The following is an 18,599-nucleotide window of genomic DNA, read 5'->3' on the forward strand; positions in this document are numbered from 1 at the left end:
CAAATGCAGATTTTTCCACATAAAAGACCCACAAATGGCAGTTTAACATGCTACTTTATCTCTGATGTGATAGGAAATTAAATAAAAGGAAATGTGGAGGATGTTAACTGTGACAGGATGATTGACAGGACAGTTAACCCATGGCAGAATCTGCTGAACTAAGCAACTGAACACAAAATTGACAAAATGAGTGCATATTTTAGGGCATAGTATTAGGCGAGCATCTTTCATGTGTAATGCAGATGTATGTTTTTGAAGGGAGCTGCTGTGTTTTATTGACTAAAAACATGAACTGAAAACAAACTGTGTAAATTCTTACAAGACAATCGATGTGTGAATTACCCCAACAATAGAACCAACATTTTAACTCTCTGAATTAGTCTATTATTATGAATTTGTTTTGTTCTGCCTGTCTTTATGAGAGTTCTCCCCAATCATTTTCACAGAGGTATTTTCATTCTCACATTAATCATGTTCCTGTCATTAAAACCTGAGCGTTCGGGTAATTGAAACGTTAATCACATGCTGTACTGGGCGGTTCTTCACGATTAATGGTCAGAGATGAGAATCAATATAAGCTTTCAGTGCCGCCACGTTGAAATAAAAAAAACACAGTAAGTGTAAATCTGTAATAATCAGAGCCCTTCAAGCACCTGTCAGATCAAACAGACAGTGTGGATTACAGCTAACAGTCACACAAACACAGACATTAGCATTTACTCAAGACCTCCTACTAGATCACTCCTGTATTAATGGCATCAGTAATGTCAAATGAAAAGGATAGGAAGAAAAGGAATGTATTGTTAGTGCGACAGTATGGGTAACTATTTAACTGTTTATTAAACACAAAATGTTGTGTTTAATAAACATCTAATAGACATCTAAACATAGACAGATTGGTTTAGCAAGGGTAAACTTGGGCTGTCAGTGAAAATCTAATAGACATCTAAGAATAACCCAAAACTAGACTTGTCGACAGATTAGACAGACTTTATATGTTTAGTCATTCATTTCTGTTTTTTTGATGACAAGTCTAGTTTTGACCTATTCTTAGATATCTATTTTCACTGACAGCCCAAATTTAGCCTTGTTTTAGCCATGACAACTATGTTTAGACGTCTAAGAATAGCCCAAAGCTATAGACTAGTCGACAGATTAGAAAGACTTTGTATGTTTTGTCATTCATTTCTATTTATTTGATGACTATTCTAGTTTTTACTATTCTTAGACGTCTTAGAATAGATTATCAGATTATTGCTTATTAGATTTTCACTGACAGCCTAAATTTAGCCTTGTTTTAGCCAAGACAACTATGTTTAGATGTCTATTAATCATCTTTAAGAAACAAAAAATGCTTGCTGAGTATTGTAAGTATGTTTTAAGTTAAACTTTTTATTACATGTCCGTAACCCCTAACCATCTCAATATCTTTTTTTTAGATTTAAGATAAGTCTTTTGTGCCTCCAGAATGTGTCTGTAAAGTTTTTTGCTCAAAACACACATCAGATTATTTAATACACTTTTTTTAAATCTGAGAAATTTAGGCTGTTAAGACTTTGTAGCTGTTTTTGTTCTGTGTCTTTAATGCAACTTATCAAGTTTTCCCCGCCAACCATTCCCATGTGCGTGTCAGAGCTGTAGCCCTCATGTAGATGAACAGCACAGTCACAGACAAGAATGAAGAAGATCTCCCTTAGTACAGTAAGAACTTTCCCAACTGTTGATATATTTGTTGTGGAATTAATTTAAGCCTTTCTGCAATGATGAGTCACACATAATGTCGTTATAAAGTTTGCACGCGTACACAAACACACACCTACACACACACATACGTTTAGCTTTGGACTATTTTTGCATGGTAAATGTGACAGGATACACGTTAATATCCACTGTTGTATGGACAGCAGTTCTGTTATTGTACAAAGTAAAATGTGAAGTCCACAAGCCGCGATTTAAGCATCTTCTTTTATGATTGTACTAATACAATGCAGCTGTGGTGTTGAATTACAAAGCAATTTTATTGTATCCATTACAAACATGAACTGTTTTAAAAATTGTTTTAAACTTGTAAAACTCATTCTTGATCACGTTTGATCACGATTGATGATTAGAGAGCTGAACAGATCTTTTAATCCTAGTTGCTTTGTGCATGTCCTGTCTTGTTGATATGATTATACACGTCACTACGGTCTGTCAATCAATTCGGTTAGCGGGGAAACTGCACTCCTACGTCATTGCGGTCGGCCTCAAAATGAGATCGAATTGGATCCTATTTTAAGATCAGGACATTTACAAAAAGAGACTTGTTGGGTTTATATCACTCTAATATGACTGTGGACACACTATACCTACACAAAGTTCTGTCCAAACAGCTTACAAAAGATTTTCACCATAGCTGCCCTTTAAAAGGTGACATATTATGCCCCTTTCTATAGGACGTCAAATAAATCTCTTTTGTTTTTAGAATGTGTAGAATAGAATTTTTGCTTTAAAACAACTCACAGATCATTTATTATATCTTGTGAAATGTTCTTTTTTGAGGGTGTATGCAAAAAACACGTTTGTGGTTGTGTCCCTTTAAATGCAAATAAGCTGCAGGTTTTCAGAAGAAAGCGGAGCTTTCACATGCTCCTCCTATACTCCAGAAAACAACAAAACAGGCCAGTCTAATGCAGCCAAAATGTCAGAAATGACCAGTAGTTTATTAAAGCCTGACACTGTGTCCTAACTATAAGCAAACATAAAAATAATAATTTTGTTTAACATAAATGCCATACAGTGGTAAAAAAAAGCATTAATAATTGCATTTATCATGTGCAAATCTTTATAGTAATAAATAATTTTTTTAAAAAAATAATAAATTGGTGTAGTTAGCACTGTCGCCTCACAGTAAGAAGGTTGCTGGTTTGAGTCCCAGCTGGGCCATTAGGCATTTCTGTGTGGAGCTTGCTTGTTCTCCCCATGTTAGCATTGGTTTTCTCCGAGTGCTCCGGTTTCCTCACAGCCCAAAGACATGCGTTATTGGTGAATAAACTAAATTGGCCATAGTTTATGAGTGTGTGTGAATGCGAGAGTGTATGGGTGTTTCCCAGTGCTGGGTTATGGCTGGAAGGGCATCCGCTGCGTAAAACATACAGTTGGCAGTTCATTCCACTGTGGCAACACCTAATAAATAAGGGACTAATCCAAAGGAAAATGAATGAATGAATGTTATAAAACTTTGTGACATTAGAAATGAAGTTATTAGAGCATTGACAACCAATTTATAGTGTTTATGCTAAATAAAACTATTATTGTCATATGTTGCTTGTCGCTAGAATCTTGTTAAGTTTCTTCATGTAACACTGATCGTCTAAATATGTGAAACTACAGACCGAAGTATTAATTCAGACAATAAATGCTTTAATATTACACAAAATAAATACATTTTAAAAATGGATTAGCAGACATTTTAATAACACTATTATTTCATTTAGGCGATGCAGTGACGCAGTAGGTAGCGATGTTGCATCACAGCAAGAATGTCGCTGGTTCGAGCCTGTGCTGGGTCTGTTGACATTTTGCGTGGAGTTTGCATGTTCTCCCCGTGTTTGCGTCGGTTTCCTTCGGGTGCTCCGGTATCCCCCACAGTCTAAAGACATGCGGTACAAATTGTCCGTAGTGTATGAGTGTGCATGAGTGTGTATGGATGTTTCCCAGTGATGGGTTGCGGCTGGAAGGGCATCTGCTGCGTAAAACATATGCTGGATAAGTTGGTGGTTCATTCCGCTGTGGGCACCCCGGATTAATAAAGGGACTAATTCGAAAAGAGAAAATGAAGGAATGAATTATTTCGTTAAAACATACTAGTCCACAGACCATGGATGGTTTTTTGGGGTATGTTTTAGTTAGATTTTAGGTTTTAGTTTTTTTTAAATCATCTAATTAGTGGCTGGCAGTGCCATAATTCAGAGAGCAGGCTTTGTTTTCAAGCTGACTCTAAATAAGTGCAATTATGTTGATCGAGAGCTACAACGCCCATGAAACGACTTGCAGTAAATTGGCTCAGTAAATGCCATGCAGGTATCGGTCATGAAGAGCTACAGCTTAAGTGCTGCATGCCAAACAACATCCATCGTGAACGCTGTTAACAGGAATCCAATGCCTTCTTGAATGGGATGCATTTGTTTAGTGATTTTTTTAATTCCATTTTGTTTTATTTTATACAGTTTAAATCAGAATTATTAGCCCTTTTAAATGATTAGCCACCCTGTATATTTTTTCTACAATTTCTGTTTAAAGGAAATAAGTTTTTTCAACACATTTCTAAGCACAATAGCTTTCATAACTGTATTTCTTTTATCTTTGCCATGATGACAGTAAATAATATTTTACTAGATATTTTTAAAGACACTAGTATTCGGCTTAAAGTTACATTGAAAGGCTTAACTAGGTTAATTAGGTTAACTAGGCAAGTTAGGGTAATGGGGTATATGCCGAAGCATGCTAATAGGACTTTTAATTCGCCAGTAACCTGGGTTAAGCGCTTCCGGTGAATTGAATGCCAATGCAAAATCCGGTGCGTTTAAGGTCTGTTTTCTTTAAAAATCAGCGATCTCCACTAGCTGAGTGATATCCGATTTAAAGTGGGTCTCAGATTGTACAAGAAGCAGTGCACTAAATTACATTTCCCCCACCATATCTTTATAATATGAGCATTTATTTTACCCCAGTATATTCAATGGAGCTTCTGCGTTAGCCTGCCGATTCTGACGGGCGCGTGCGAGTAAACAGCTTTTTGTCTCGTTTTACGCTTGAGCCACTAAATAAATGCTACAGTTTATTCAACTGAATGTATTTTACATTTGACATTACAACATCGATGCTGTATAAGGAACCGTATAAAATGGAAAAAAGTTCACAATAACAGGTCACCGGAAGTGTATCAGCATGGGAAAAGCACTAGCTCGGCATATACCCTATTGTAGCCAAGTCAACAATGGTTTGATCTGTAGACAATTGAAAAATAAGGGGGCTAATTAGGGGGGCTAATAATATTGACCTTAAAATGGTTTTAAAACATAAAAACTTCTTTTATTCTAGTCAAAATAAAACAAATAAGACTTTCTCCAGAAGAATAAATATATACCAAATACTATGAAACGTTTCCTTGCTCTTTTAAATATCATTTGGGAAATATTTAGGAAAAAGAGAACGAAAATTCACAGGAGGGCTAATCATTTTGACTATATATAAATGTGCTGAATTCAAGCATTAAGTTAAAACACTAAAATATCTACAATTAGGCAGAAATTCTTTGAATTTTGTTCTTCCTGTATGAAATCTAGATAGAAAGAGTTAATTAATAGTATTAATGGTCAGCTAAGAGTATTAATTAATTACTCAATTAACAGTATTAATATTTAGTTTTGATATTTTGCTTTATTATATGATTACTATTTTCATGATCGCTGGAACAAACTGTGACCAATGTATTACTGCTATTTTACTGCTGTTTCGAGTTAAAAATAAAAGGGCTAAAATCAAAATTTGTTCCCTAAGGTTAGTAAAATGTTTTCAATAATACAGAACATAAGCGTCATATAAAACAAAACATTGTATTGTGATAGAAAATAACAAACCCATGTAATGTGGCTTATATGAGCCAGTAGGAAAGCAGTCAAACGAAAAATGGATGCCAGCTCTAATTTCAGCCATAAATGGTGTTTTGGTACAATACAGCAAAGTATAAATACATTGGTGTGCTTTCTCACAACATGATTCATAATGATCTCATGTTAATCAGTATAGCAGAGAGCAGCTGGTCTTTTGATGCTGTTTAAATGCATGTGACTACACATGAGTGTCTACACTATGAAAACAATCCAATCAAATCCATTTACAACTATAGTTGAAAGCAAACAAAACATTTTAAATTTAGTTAACACTAGTATTTATTGTTGTCCATTTATGATCAAACCTAAAAAATGCATCTTAATATCAGGTGTAAATGAGACCAGAGAGCTAATGAGAGGCTGAGACAGACAATCAATCAAAGCTCTTTCATATTGTTTTCATAAAGATTGAGAAAACAGATGTGAATCTGGAGTATGTGTGAGTATATATGTGTGAATAATATTCAGATATACAAGCTTAGTGTTGTAACAATTTACAATAATTATTACAATTTTGTTTGTTAAATGTAATAGTTCATTAATATGAACAATGAACCATAATCTTAGTTAATGTTAAACACAAAAAATAACATTTTACAGTGCACTTTTTATACAAAATGTATCTGTTGGTTGCAACACAGGCTCATTCTGAAAATGTAGCCCTATATACATTTCTGGAGAGCGCAAATTATGTACCCAGAAGTACATATAGGTGCATTTCGTCTTTAAAATTAATGCTACAGGGGCGGTAGGAAGCCATTCCTTTACATGCTTACCAGCTGACCAATTACCTCCTAATGGACGGCTTTCCTGCTGTTACCAGTTTATCTGGTAGCTCACCATGTACAACAGCGGACTTGAGACGCAGAGAGGAGTTGATCACAGCGACAGGGTTTGAGTCTGATGAAGAACAATTTAAGAAAGCAGGTAGGACAAAAAAAGAAGACAAAAAGTTAAAAAAACAATAAATAATAGGGTGAGAATGTGGTAAAATCTGAAAACGTAGTAAAAATAAGACAAGGGCTTTTCTTTTTATGGATTGGTTTTTAAAACTGTTGGTTGGGTTTAGAGAAGTGGGTGGGTGATGGTCAATCTGTGCTTTTAAAAACACTATTGGTTGGGTTTAGGGAAGGAGGAGCGTGGGTCAATCAATGAGTCTGTCGATAGCTGTTTGTCAAGATGCATTCTTCAGTTATCTTGTGTCCTCTTGTTCTCGTGTAACATCATCATTAACTGCCAAAGTTCAGTTCCATCACTCAAGAACGGAGGACACATGAAACTTCCCGTATGTGTTCTTGATATCGAGGACGTTCCAATGCAGACTTGAGCACCAAACTAGCTCTAGAAGTCCCAAAAGTAATAGCAACATTGCGATTTTCCTAAATGAAACTGTGAGTGTAAACATACATGCAAAAAAGAACAAAACGTACCTCAAGTAAGGTATATAGCAGTACGTTTTCAGAATGAGCCTAGGTTGGTTAATATTAATTAAAAATTCATTTGTTTTCATTAATAAAAGAGACTAAGCCGAAAAAGAAAAATAATGAATGAATAATAATATTGTTTGTTAGTTAATGCATTAAATAATAAGACCTTATTGCAACATGTTTATAATATTTTTAATCTTCAAGTGTTTTTTTCTACCTGGTTAGTATTACTTTGCAGTTTTGATCATCAATCTATAATTTTGAGATATAATTTTAGAGTTTTGACCATTTTTAGGAAATTTATTTAATTTCATTAAAATGTGAGCACATACAGTTAAAGTCCACATTATTAGGCCTCCTGTGATTTTTTTTTCTTTTTCATATATTTCTTAAATGATGTTAAACAGAGAAAAGATTTTTTACCCACAGTATTTCCTATAATATTTTTTCTTCTGGAGAAAGTCTTATCTGTTTTATTTCAGCTAGAAAAAAGCTGTTTAAAAAAGATTTTAAGGTTTAAATGGAGTTAACTGTTCAGCATCGGAACCATGCCTCACTTAACCAATAAAACTTATTTAAGGCAGACCAGCCCTCTAGCACTGTTCTTGTCATTCTCTCGAACCCACTCTCCCTCCCTCTTTGCTTTCCATTAGCAATCCTTATAACCCTCTCTTCCCTCCAAGGTTAAATCGTGGGGTCCAATCATTCTACCAAAATATTACAGAGACGGTGAGTCTTTGGGCATCATCGTAGGACGCCCGATCAACCTAGCTACCTGTTCACTGTTTATCTTCTTACTTCCCTTGCCCTTCAACCCACTGTTTTCAGTTGCCTGTAGCACAAACCACTTTTATTCAATGAGTTGCCTAATTAACATAATTAGCCTAGTTAGACCTTTAAATTACAACTTAATCTGAATACTAGGATCTTTAAAAATATCTAGTAAAATATTATTTACTGTCATCAAGGCAAAGATAAATTAAATCAGTCATTCAAAATTTCTTATTAAAGCTATTATGTTTAGAAATGTATTGAGAAAATCTTCTCTCCGTTCAACAGAAATTAAGGGAAAAAACATGCTGGGGGGCTAATAATTTAGGAGGGCTGTATGTAATGAAAATGCATTTTATAAGCTTGAACAGGAATAATGAACACACTTTCTATTGATTGTTAGAGTCTGTAAAAAGCAGTTGAGCTCATGAGAAATCATGTAGACGTATGCTCTCAACGATGTGATACATATTTTTTCATACACTTCAATAATTTATCAACTCCGGCGCGACAGGGTAACACTCTACCACCAAAGCTCATTCAAGGTTTCTGAGATGACCCTTGACACCGAGTTGGCAGGGAAATTGCAGAAGTTCAAGCCTGTCTCTGGGTGATTCTGAATTATTGAACCAGCCCAAACTTGCCTCCTTTTTTCTTCATCTCCTTTATCCTGCTTTCACCCAGTTTAGGTCGCAAATCTAGCACTGTCACTTTAGAAACTGTAGCTCGCTGAGGACAGAGCTGTTTTGCTAATTGGACGCCTGGAAAAAAAAAGTCTTTTGGTTGATGTGCGTTTCTGCTGAGGGTTTATATTTTGTTGAAGGACAGTAAATATTTTGAGAACTATTGCGTGAAACAGATCTCGGTTTGCATCAGAAAGTTTGTGTTGTGTGTCAACATCTTCTCAATCCCATATTTTGTCATATTTTGCCACTTTTTTTTTTTGTTTTTTTTTTTTACATGTGTATATTTTACAACTGAATTACCTAAATGCACAGATCCAGTATACTGATATACATGCTTTTCTTTCTCAACTCATTATGCTTGTTGGGTTGGGGGGGTTGTTGTCGCACGCTGTGACTATAAGGTCACATTGTATTTTAAAAACACTGTTAGTTGGTTTTAGGGAAGGGTTTAGGCCAGTGGGTCACTATTTGAACTACAAGCCCTGCTTCTTTTGAAAGTGTACAAGAAGGACGTGATATCTGAAACATACATAAAATGTACCTTTTTTTAATCAGAAAAAGTCTATATTTCTATACAAAAAAAAAAAAAACTTTTTATTCATAAAAGTAATAAAAACATGTTTTATGTTGTCTCCACATTCCCTCCAGTATTTTTAGCGGTCTAAATTTCTATTATTCATTCATTCATTTAACCACAGAGAATTGTTTTTGCACTTCTTTATTTCAGACACTGCGAGAACAGCTTCTCTCCCATGATGCACTTCAGAACTGAAAATTCTGTGCGACTGCCACAAGGGGCTTATTCCGACAGTCATGTCCAAATGTTATGTGCTGTGGAAAGGCGACTTAAGTATCATAAGTAACATACCCTAAGCAACATATTTCAGATTCACAAAAAATGTATGCAGCGCCCTCTTGTGGATTTCTACTCTGAAACATGCAACAAAATTAACCCAGGCATGGGTTATGGTTTGCAAAAATGTAGGCTAAGGCACATATTTCCAATGATACTGGGCTGGGATTTTTCCATAAATTTATGCATATTAAGTATGAAAAAATAAGAAAAGAACTTTGTTTGTCAAAAAAGCGATGAAAAAATAAATTAAAAAGCTTTCCTCCTTAATCTAGCACTAATTTCTCTGAGCACTAACAGTTGATTTGTATAATTAGAACTTCTTGAGCGTGTTGCCTCTACTTATTGAATTGTAATTTTCTTTAGACAAAAGCAAGGAAAAAATGTTCTACACTAAATATAAAAACGTAAATATTTATTTTTTTTAAAAAGTGTGCACATAGTTTTATGTTTGTACACCCAATGTTTGTGTCCTAATTTTATTTGGCTTGATTTTTACAATGATCTAACATTGTGCTTTTACTCTGCAAGCTGGAATGTTGCTGCACAGAATATAAATAGCATAATATAAATAATAAATAACATATTATAACTGCTGCACATAATATAAATTTATAAAGGAATGCTAATGTTGAAGATGCTTGCATAATAAAAAATATATATTTTTGGTTCCTGACATGCTTTCAGAACTGTTGAATGCGTTGTAGAGGATTACTGTTTATATACATTGAAAATAGACGATACAACTTTTCTGTTAACCTAAAATCGGAAGAATCACTCCCTACAAGTGCACAGTTTTGTTGCTGATGTATATCTTATTTTACTGATTTATTTATTTATCTTTACTTAATTGTCCACCACCCTTTTTTCTTATTTTATTTATTCATTTTATTTTATTATTTATATTTTTTATTATGTATAACATTAGTGTATATGCGCACAAAAAAGAAAGCATATATTGCTGAAAGAGAAAGTGGATGTACAGAATTTGTGCTTATTTGCAAGTGTATTCAGATGTGTGATCTCTGACTTGTACCTGATGTGTAAAACCTTTTGAGAAAAAAAAAATCAATCAATTTATACTTAATAGAGAGGGGTTTTAGAACAACAACTGGTTCAGTACATAATTGCTGAATTTGCACCATTCAAAAGAACAACAAAAGTAAAAGTACCAGTTCTTACATTTGGAAATTGCTCAGTCACCAAATTACCCCTGGCTAGTGTAATGATCTATTTTTATGTGCTGCTTTTCTTTTCAATGTTATACTAATTGAGCAAGAGCGAGTGGGATTGATTAAGTAAATTCTTGATTTAATGTGATGTCTATCTACTAGTACAGCTCCTCTGGCCAGTTTGTCTTTCCTCGTCCTACTAGCTCCACTTCTCTAACTTTCTGTGGAAGGAAATTGTCCTATAATAAGTGTCTCTCGCATTGGAGCGCTGCCCCACAGAGCGGCATTGACAGACCAGCCGTGCTGAGATTTGACGGCAGTCCTCTTGTGTTTCCACCCTGCAGTTTGACATGCAACAGATGTCCCTGGAGGAGCTTAAACACGTCCTGTTCCACGCCTTCAGAGACCATCTCACCATGAAGGACATTGAGAACATCATCGTCACCGAGGAGGAGAGCTTGAAGGAGAACTCAGGAAACTGCCAGACGGAATTTCAGGGAGGTAAATAAACTAAAAGGATTATTTTATTTTAATTGACGGATCCGGAAACAGTTCGAGGTGATTCAAGTTTTTTAGATGCTGGAAACTTTTAAGAAGCGTCATTGAGGGTGCTGCTTGCAGTTCTGACAGGAACTGGAAAGTTCAGTTTTGAATGAAACAAATGAAAAAATTTCATTTTTCAGAGTACAGTAGTGAACGGCCAGCTTTCAGAGAATTTTCTACATGGTTTTTATTCTTAACAACATTGAACCAAACCAGCTCCGAGATTAATCAGTTTAATTTTTATCAGCTATATTTTGATTGATTATTTATATCAATATTAGCATTACTATATAAAATGACATTTAAATGTAGAACGCAAAGCATATAATTATAAATAAACTAGTAGAAGGAGTTTAGTAATATTATTTGCAATTGGCTTATGGTAATGAAAAGTTTGCTGCTGAATTTCCTTACATTCTCATTTCTCAGTCAGTTTTTTGACTGATCTCACTAGGAAACGTAATTACTTTACGTTTTGTCAGTTTAGTGGCTAATTCATACTAATTGTTACGAGTTCAGTTGTATGAAAATTTTTAAAAGAAGGCATGGCATCCAACTCCATCCCTAAACCCAACCATCATTGGGGGATGAGCAAATCATACTAAATTGTATAAATGAGATTGTATGAATTCATATGAATTAGCCAATAAATCAAAAAGTTACGAATTGCCGTGAATGAACGTTGGCAATTCCTAACTTTTTTACGGATTAATAACAATTTAGTGGCTAATTCGCATTAAATTTTATGATTTCATTTGTTAATTTCAGTAGGATTTGCTCAGCCTCCAAGAGGGGTTGGTTTAGGGGTGGGGTTTGGGAGCATACCTCCTTTTAAAAATCAGGTTTTTTATACACTAGAAATGTATATGACTCAATGGAATAAGTTAACTTAATTGAATAAGTAAATCAGGTTTCATCTCATTTTAAAGTTCTACAAAGTTTAACTTAATACGCTTCACCAGTTTGACTGATGTAAGTTTAGTTGACTAAAAAATTTAATTAGATTCATCTAAAAATATTTAAGCCAGGAGCAATTTTTTTTTTTAAATGATATGAATTCTGATGAATTTGCCACTTTACGTCTATACATATAATACTTACATTTTATTCTGAGATTGGCAAGAAATTACATGTGTTTGTGAAATTTCAAACTGAATAGTAGGTTGTGTCTGAAATTGCATACTGTACGGTAGGGGAGCAACAGTACAAGAAGGTTTTGATTTCAATTAAGAATGAAATTGATTATTTTTTTAAACAGTGCTTTACTAAAAGATCCTGACTCTGTCTTTAAATAAATGCTACTTAATTTAATGACATTTTTACGCATAAAAAGCTTATATTATGAGCCATTTAAATTAATTAATTTATTTTGGATATGACTAACCTCATTCAAAAAGACAATTTTGCAAACATTTAAATTGCCCAATTGCATGTCTTTACACTCTAAAATTTACTTTCTAAAATTTTAATTCTAAAATGTACATGTCTAAATTTAATTAAAAAAAAACTAATTAATTGCTTAAATATAGGATATATTAAAAGACTATATATTGATTCATAAATATTTAATTTAAATAGTTTTTAATTATATAAAAATATTTATTACAATATAAAATCTTTAGAAGCTTTTATTGTAATGGTTAAAGTACAACAAAATGTATAAAGTTCATTTCAAATAAAATTTATTTAAAAAATTAAATAAATCTATTAAAATTGAATTATAAAATATTTAATCACGGCGGTTTATTCCGCTGTGGTGACCCCTGATATATAAAGGACTAAGCCGAAGGAAACTGAATGAATATTTACTCGCGTATAAAGAAACCGTAAGAATCCGTTCTTTTCATGAAAAAAAGCCTTCTCTTATTGGTGCGTCCAATGAGAAGCTTGTTTTTTTCAAGTGAAGCTGAAATCACATTGACTTCTGGCTTCAGCAGAAGCATACATCATCACTTAACAATCTTGGAGCTTATAGTAGGTCTTTAAAGGCTTATATGTTATCATTAAAAATCCATTTCTTTATGGATTTTTATTTCCAGAGCCAGACTATTGCGCTCTATAACCTGCTGTGTTTGCCCAGAAACTGGCCATTTAATGTTATAAGAGTTCAGTGCTCTCTGTCCATTATAGGTTTTTTTTTTTTTTTGGACTAAAAGCATCTATGAAAGCAAATACTGTTATATTTTTTTCACTACAATAAGACATTCAAAATTGGTTGCTTTCAAAGATTTTTTTATAAAGTGTTATTGAACAAGACGTTTTCATCACCAAACAAAAGCAAGTCGGATTTCAAAACCAAGGAAATTATCATAAAAGTTCACATCCAATTATATTTCAACAGTTCAATATTTAATCTCAACACAAAGCACAAAATAGCAACACCAACCGAATGCAATTGAATCTGCCAGCCAGAGAAAAAAGGTGAATAAAATGTAACAATTTCATGCCTCAATATCCAATTAGTGTCGCAATCTTTTAAAATACAGCTTTACAGCCTCTTACTGCACCCTTAAACAGTTTCACGCCAATACTTAATGCTATTTTTGTGTGCGTGTGCGTGTGTGTGTGTGCGATCATTACTGTGTCGAGTCCTGTGAGGCAGTTCAGTGTTTTGTTTCATTATTATGCATATTCAAAGCCTCATTATGCACAGAGATCAACAGCATTGTTGGGATGGCTTACGCTTATTGTGTGCTGTCATCTTTCATATAGTGCATTCGAAAAAGAAGAACCGGCAGACGTGTGTGCGCAAGAGCCTCATCTGCGCTTTCGCAATGGCCTTCATCATCAGCGTCATGCTCATCGCAGCCAATCAGATGCTGCGGAATGGCATGGAGTAGCCCAGCCCACTGTGAAAACAGGTTAATCTGACCTCTGCTTAAAAAAACAAAACAAAAACAAACATGCATCGCTTTCTTTTCATTTGAAGAGCCCAGGATGTGAATGCCTTTTTTATATTTATTACGGCTACTGTGATTGTGACAGACTCTGAAACAGCAGAGAGGAATGTCCTCCATCATCGGCCTGACAGGGACACGCAAGGGCTCCTCGCTGGATACCATTTAATGCAATAACATCCTGTGTCCCTCTGCACTGCTGTGTGTTTTTTCTCATCCGCTGTCTTTCAAAGGCGACGACTTTGTACTTTATCTCACTCCAGGCCTTGCCACATGGGAACGATGAGGAGAGATTGGCAGCCTGTCCATCTGAGCCACCGCAGGATGTCTGGCATCAAGAGTGTGTGCATGCTCATCTCAAATATGCTGTCCATTTTGTTCTGTGTTGAAGATTGGTTATTGGATTTATTGAGGATGTTGTTTGATGTCGGGTGTCTTTCGGGGGTGAGGCATACTGTCACGCTTTTATAGTGTTTGGTATGCAAAGAAAGTCCCTGTTGGCAATATATGCAGGATACAACCGTTAAGGAATAGACTAGTGGTTTTCAATCCTGGTCCTCGTGACCCCCTGCTCTGCACATTTTGTTTCACTTACCACTTCAGAGGTTAGTAAATGGCCTGCAAAGTGGACATCAGAGGATATTCTGTCATGATTCTAGTTCGAAAGACGTGTGTTCAATTTAAAGAGTATTAAAGTTCAAACAAAAATGAATATTATGGATCAGGGAGGGGCCAAGCTGGAGTATCTCTCTGATCCCCTGGGCTCTGGTGGTTGTGGAAATTCTTAACTGAACCAAATAAATGATTAGGGTTGGCTCAAGATGAAAAATGAAAGTTCAGCCAAAGTGCTTCAACTGGCAGGACCTGGAAAATTTAAAAAACAAATAAAAATAATAATAATAATAATAATAATAATAATAATAAAACAATTAATATTATGTTGTTTTAATCCTCCGAGATCTTCATTCCTCTTCAGAACATGAAATAATATATTTTAGAATAGAATAGAAGCTCCTTTTTTGTATTTTGTAAAAAATAACATTCTTGTGAAATAATGATCTACATTGACAACAACAGTTAAACAAATACCAAAAACTAAAAAAAAAAAAAAAAAACTAACAGACAAGAAAGTTCAGCTCACACACAAAAATTGGGCTTACAGGTACACATTTACAGTTAAAGTCAGAATTATTAGCCCCCCTTTGAATATTTTTTTTCTTTTTTAAATATTTCCTAAATTATGTTTAACAGAGCAAGGAAAAGTTCACACTATGTCTGATAATATTTTTCTACTGGAAAAAGTCTTATTTGTTTTATTTTGGCTAGAATAAAAGCAGCTTTTAATTTTTTTAAAAACCATTTTAGGGAAAAAATTATTAGTCCCTTTAAGCTATATTATTTTTCAATTGTCCACAGAACAAACCATCGTTATACAATAACTTGCCCAATTACCCTAACCTGCCTAGTTAACCTAATTAACCTAGTTAAGTCTTTAAATGTCACTTTAAGCTATATAGAAGTGTCTTGAAAAATATCTAGTAAAATATTATTTACTGTCATCATGGAAAAGACAAAAAATCTGTTATTAGAAATTAGTTATTACAACTAATATGATTAGATATGTGTTAAAAATCTAAAATTTGAGAAAAAATAAACGTGGCTAATAATTCAGGGGGCGAATAATTCTGACTTAAACTGTACATACATGGGAGTTTAGTACAGTAGGTCTGGAAAAGTATAAGAACATTTTTATTATTAACTTTTAATAGTAAGTGTGAAACAATTTACAAAACCAAAAAAAAAAAGAAAGTGTGCCCAGTGTTGCCAACTATTTTCAACGAAAATGCGCTAAGCTCTGCCTGAAAAATCAATAAATGTTGCTAGATTATATCATACGTAACGTTGCATATTACTGACCTCATCATGTCTAACTGTTTCTGTTTGTTTACCAGCCTATGGTTAGTACAGGGGTATTTATATTTGCACTATGCAATTTGACTAAATTTATTGCTGTTTGAATACAGTATATCAGTATAGATGTGTAGTGAATTTGCAGTAAGCTCCCAGACGCAATAAACTCAGACAAGTTTTGAAACTGTCATTAAAATATCTGTGATTGTGAACAAGAAAATGATAAATTGTCAAATTAAATTGTTTAAATTTAAAGCAAAGGGGAAGCAGATTGGTCTAACTGTATATAGGAAATCACACTCGCAGTGCTAAATCATTCTCAAGCTGCAGATTGGACAGACTGCTGTACAAGGACTGGGGTGACTGTGAGTGCTCTGGGGAGCGGCTGACGGCATCGCCCACAGCTCATTGAGAAGAGTAGGAATGGTACAGTATGTACACATGAAAGTCTATTAAAATCTCCAGTAAGACCAAAAAATTTGCTAGATTTGTCGCTAGTTGCTTTTTTGAAAACTTGTCTTTAGGGGGGTTTGACAAGTTGCTAGGTATAGTGATAAAGTCGCTAGGTTGGCAACACTGAGTGTGCCCTATACTGACACTGAAGACATAAAAATGAAAATAGCTTGATTATATTCCAATTGAACCTCTGCTGTCTATGGGGGATGACAGAGCTCTCTGGTTTCAAAATATCTTAATTTGCGTTCTGAAGATGTAATGTAATAAGATGTCTCTGAGGTTTGAGAAAAGAAGTGGAGTGAGCCTTGTCAAGTTTGGTTTTACCAGACGACATGAAGGTAATTAATTAACATAATTAAATTGGGAGAAAATATATGCAAATCTCATGATTGCGACTGAATATCCCTGCACACCTTTGTCATAAGTTTTGTTTTAGGATGATGCAAACAGTGTTGTGCAGTCTAAATCAGGTGTGCTAAACAAGAGGAGGTCGCGAGGACCAGAACTGAGAACCACTGGATTATTAAAATGGTGTCAGAACACTTTTTCAGGTTCTGAAACTTTTTCCCCCATTCATTTTTCTTATAGGGAAAGTCTTTGATCAAGCATTAAAGGCATGAACCAAATTTACCAGAACATTTAATCACAACATTAAAAGTTTGATTTGACGCACAAAGGTACAAGACTTGACATATTTAATGAGGGAAAGGACTACAATCCTATGCAGCACTAACTGCAAATAGCACCCACAGAATAATACAAAATAACAAAGAAATTTAAAACTGTTAATATAAAGTTGTTGGTTGTATCTAAAGAAACTATATATTTTATACTATTTATACTTTATTTTCACTATTTTATTATACAGTAGTAGCATCTAGACACTGCCCTGACTACTTACAAAATTTGCAGCGTTTCAAGGGAGTGGATGGAACAAAAAATGGGGTTTTATGTACAACATTAAGGGTAATGTTTTTCTGTCAAATTCTGCTATTATTGTAGAATGAATGTAAGCAGATCTAAAGCTTATGCAATCGATTAACATCGTCAGAGCTCAAAAGATCTGTCTATAAAGGTTTTTAAGTTTGTGTTTCCTATAGAGAAAGCAGGGCGGGAGGGGGGGTTACTTCCAGAACCTGAACTTTGTGCTCTGTACTGTATCCTACAATGCATCATGACCTTTCAGATTTGAAGAATGAACCAGCTGTTTTTCCTTTGATTTACTGTCAATACTAAATGGATTCATTTTTCTTAAATATTATATGAAAATAGTAAATATAATCATACTTTTTCCAAGGCAAAGTAAAGTAAGAATGCCCATTTTAAATTATATTGGCCATTATAATTTTAAAGTACTTTACATTAGCATAATTGAGAGAGAGAGACAGAGAAAGAGAGACAGAGGATTATAAAAATGAGCCATAAATCAATTTCAAAATCATTTAGGAACAAAAATGTTTGTAAACCAAAAACATGAATGGGAATGACAGTTTCATTTATAATGATAACTGTCTGGCTGTTAGCTGAGCTAAACTTTTTCAAATAATGACAACAATACCAAAAATACTAACTCAATTATTTACTTAGACATGACTTGAAAAGTTTGTAGTAGGAATTTCTTGGAAATTAATACTTTTATTCAGCACAGATGCATTAAATTCATTCAGTGCGATCATAAACAAAAGATTACAAAATATGTGTATTGAAAAATACATGCAGTTCTATCGAATTTTCTTTATGAATCCTGATAAAACATGTATCCTGTTGTTTTACTGCATTAAGGCATCTATTTGTAATATTTATTATTAAAATTATTTCTAAAGGTTTAAATGATACTAAAATCTGAATGAAAAATTTCAGAATAATTGAAATTTTAACCTGAAATGTTACTTTAAATTATGAAAACTATCCCACCGACCCCAAGTCTTTGTACAATTACAAACCCAGTTTGAGCGGAAGCATACTCATATCTCATTGTTTGCTATACATATTGCTATAACAGATTCCATATTCTGCAAAGCAAGTGGGATGAACTCAATTCCACAAAACTCCATATTTTGTCCATTAAAGCTAAACCGAGTTCTGTCACTTTATATAGAAACCTTAAAATAATTGCTTCATTCATTGCCTAATAATCTCTCGAAAAAAAGAGAGAGTATAATACTCTCTTTGTTTTAGTATCAAAGTCTTCTCAATATCTGCATATATTGTCTGGTCAAAATATATGAC

The 18,599-nt window shown here is 34.0% G+C and overlaps 1 protein-coding gene across 3 annotated transcripts in view; it reads left to right on the top strand.

Moving 5' to 3' along the window:
* The window catches only part of caln2 (calneuron 2), an 84,968-nt gene extending 70,074 nt beyond the window's left edge, over positions 1–14,894 (top strand). For all 3 annotated transcript variants that reach the window (XM_087301386.1, XM_087301385.1, XM_087301384.1), the window contains exons 5-6: positions 10,908–11,064; positions 13,819–14,894. In XM_087301386.1, coding sequence (XP_087157512.1) covers positions 10,908–11,064; positions 13,819–13,946 — 285 coding nt within the window. In that variant the 3' untranslated portion in view covers positions 13,947–14,894. The remainder of the gene's footprint in view (positions 1–10,907; positions 11,065–13,818) is intronic.
* Positions 14,895–18,599: the final 3,705 nt, after the last annotated feature.

The sequence above is a fragment of the Danio rerio genome, chromosome 21, assembly GCF_052040795.2.
Source record: "Danio rerio strain M-AB ecotype USA chromosome 21, GRCz13ab, whole genome shotgun sequence".
In the NCBI taxonomy this organism is placed as follows: domain Eukaryota; kingdom Metazoa; phylum Chordata; class Actinopteri; order Cypriniformes; family Danionidae; genus Danio; species Danio rerio.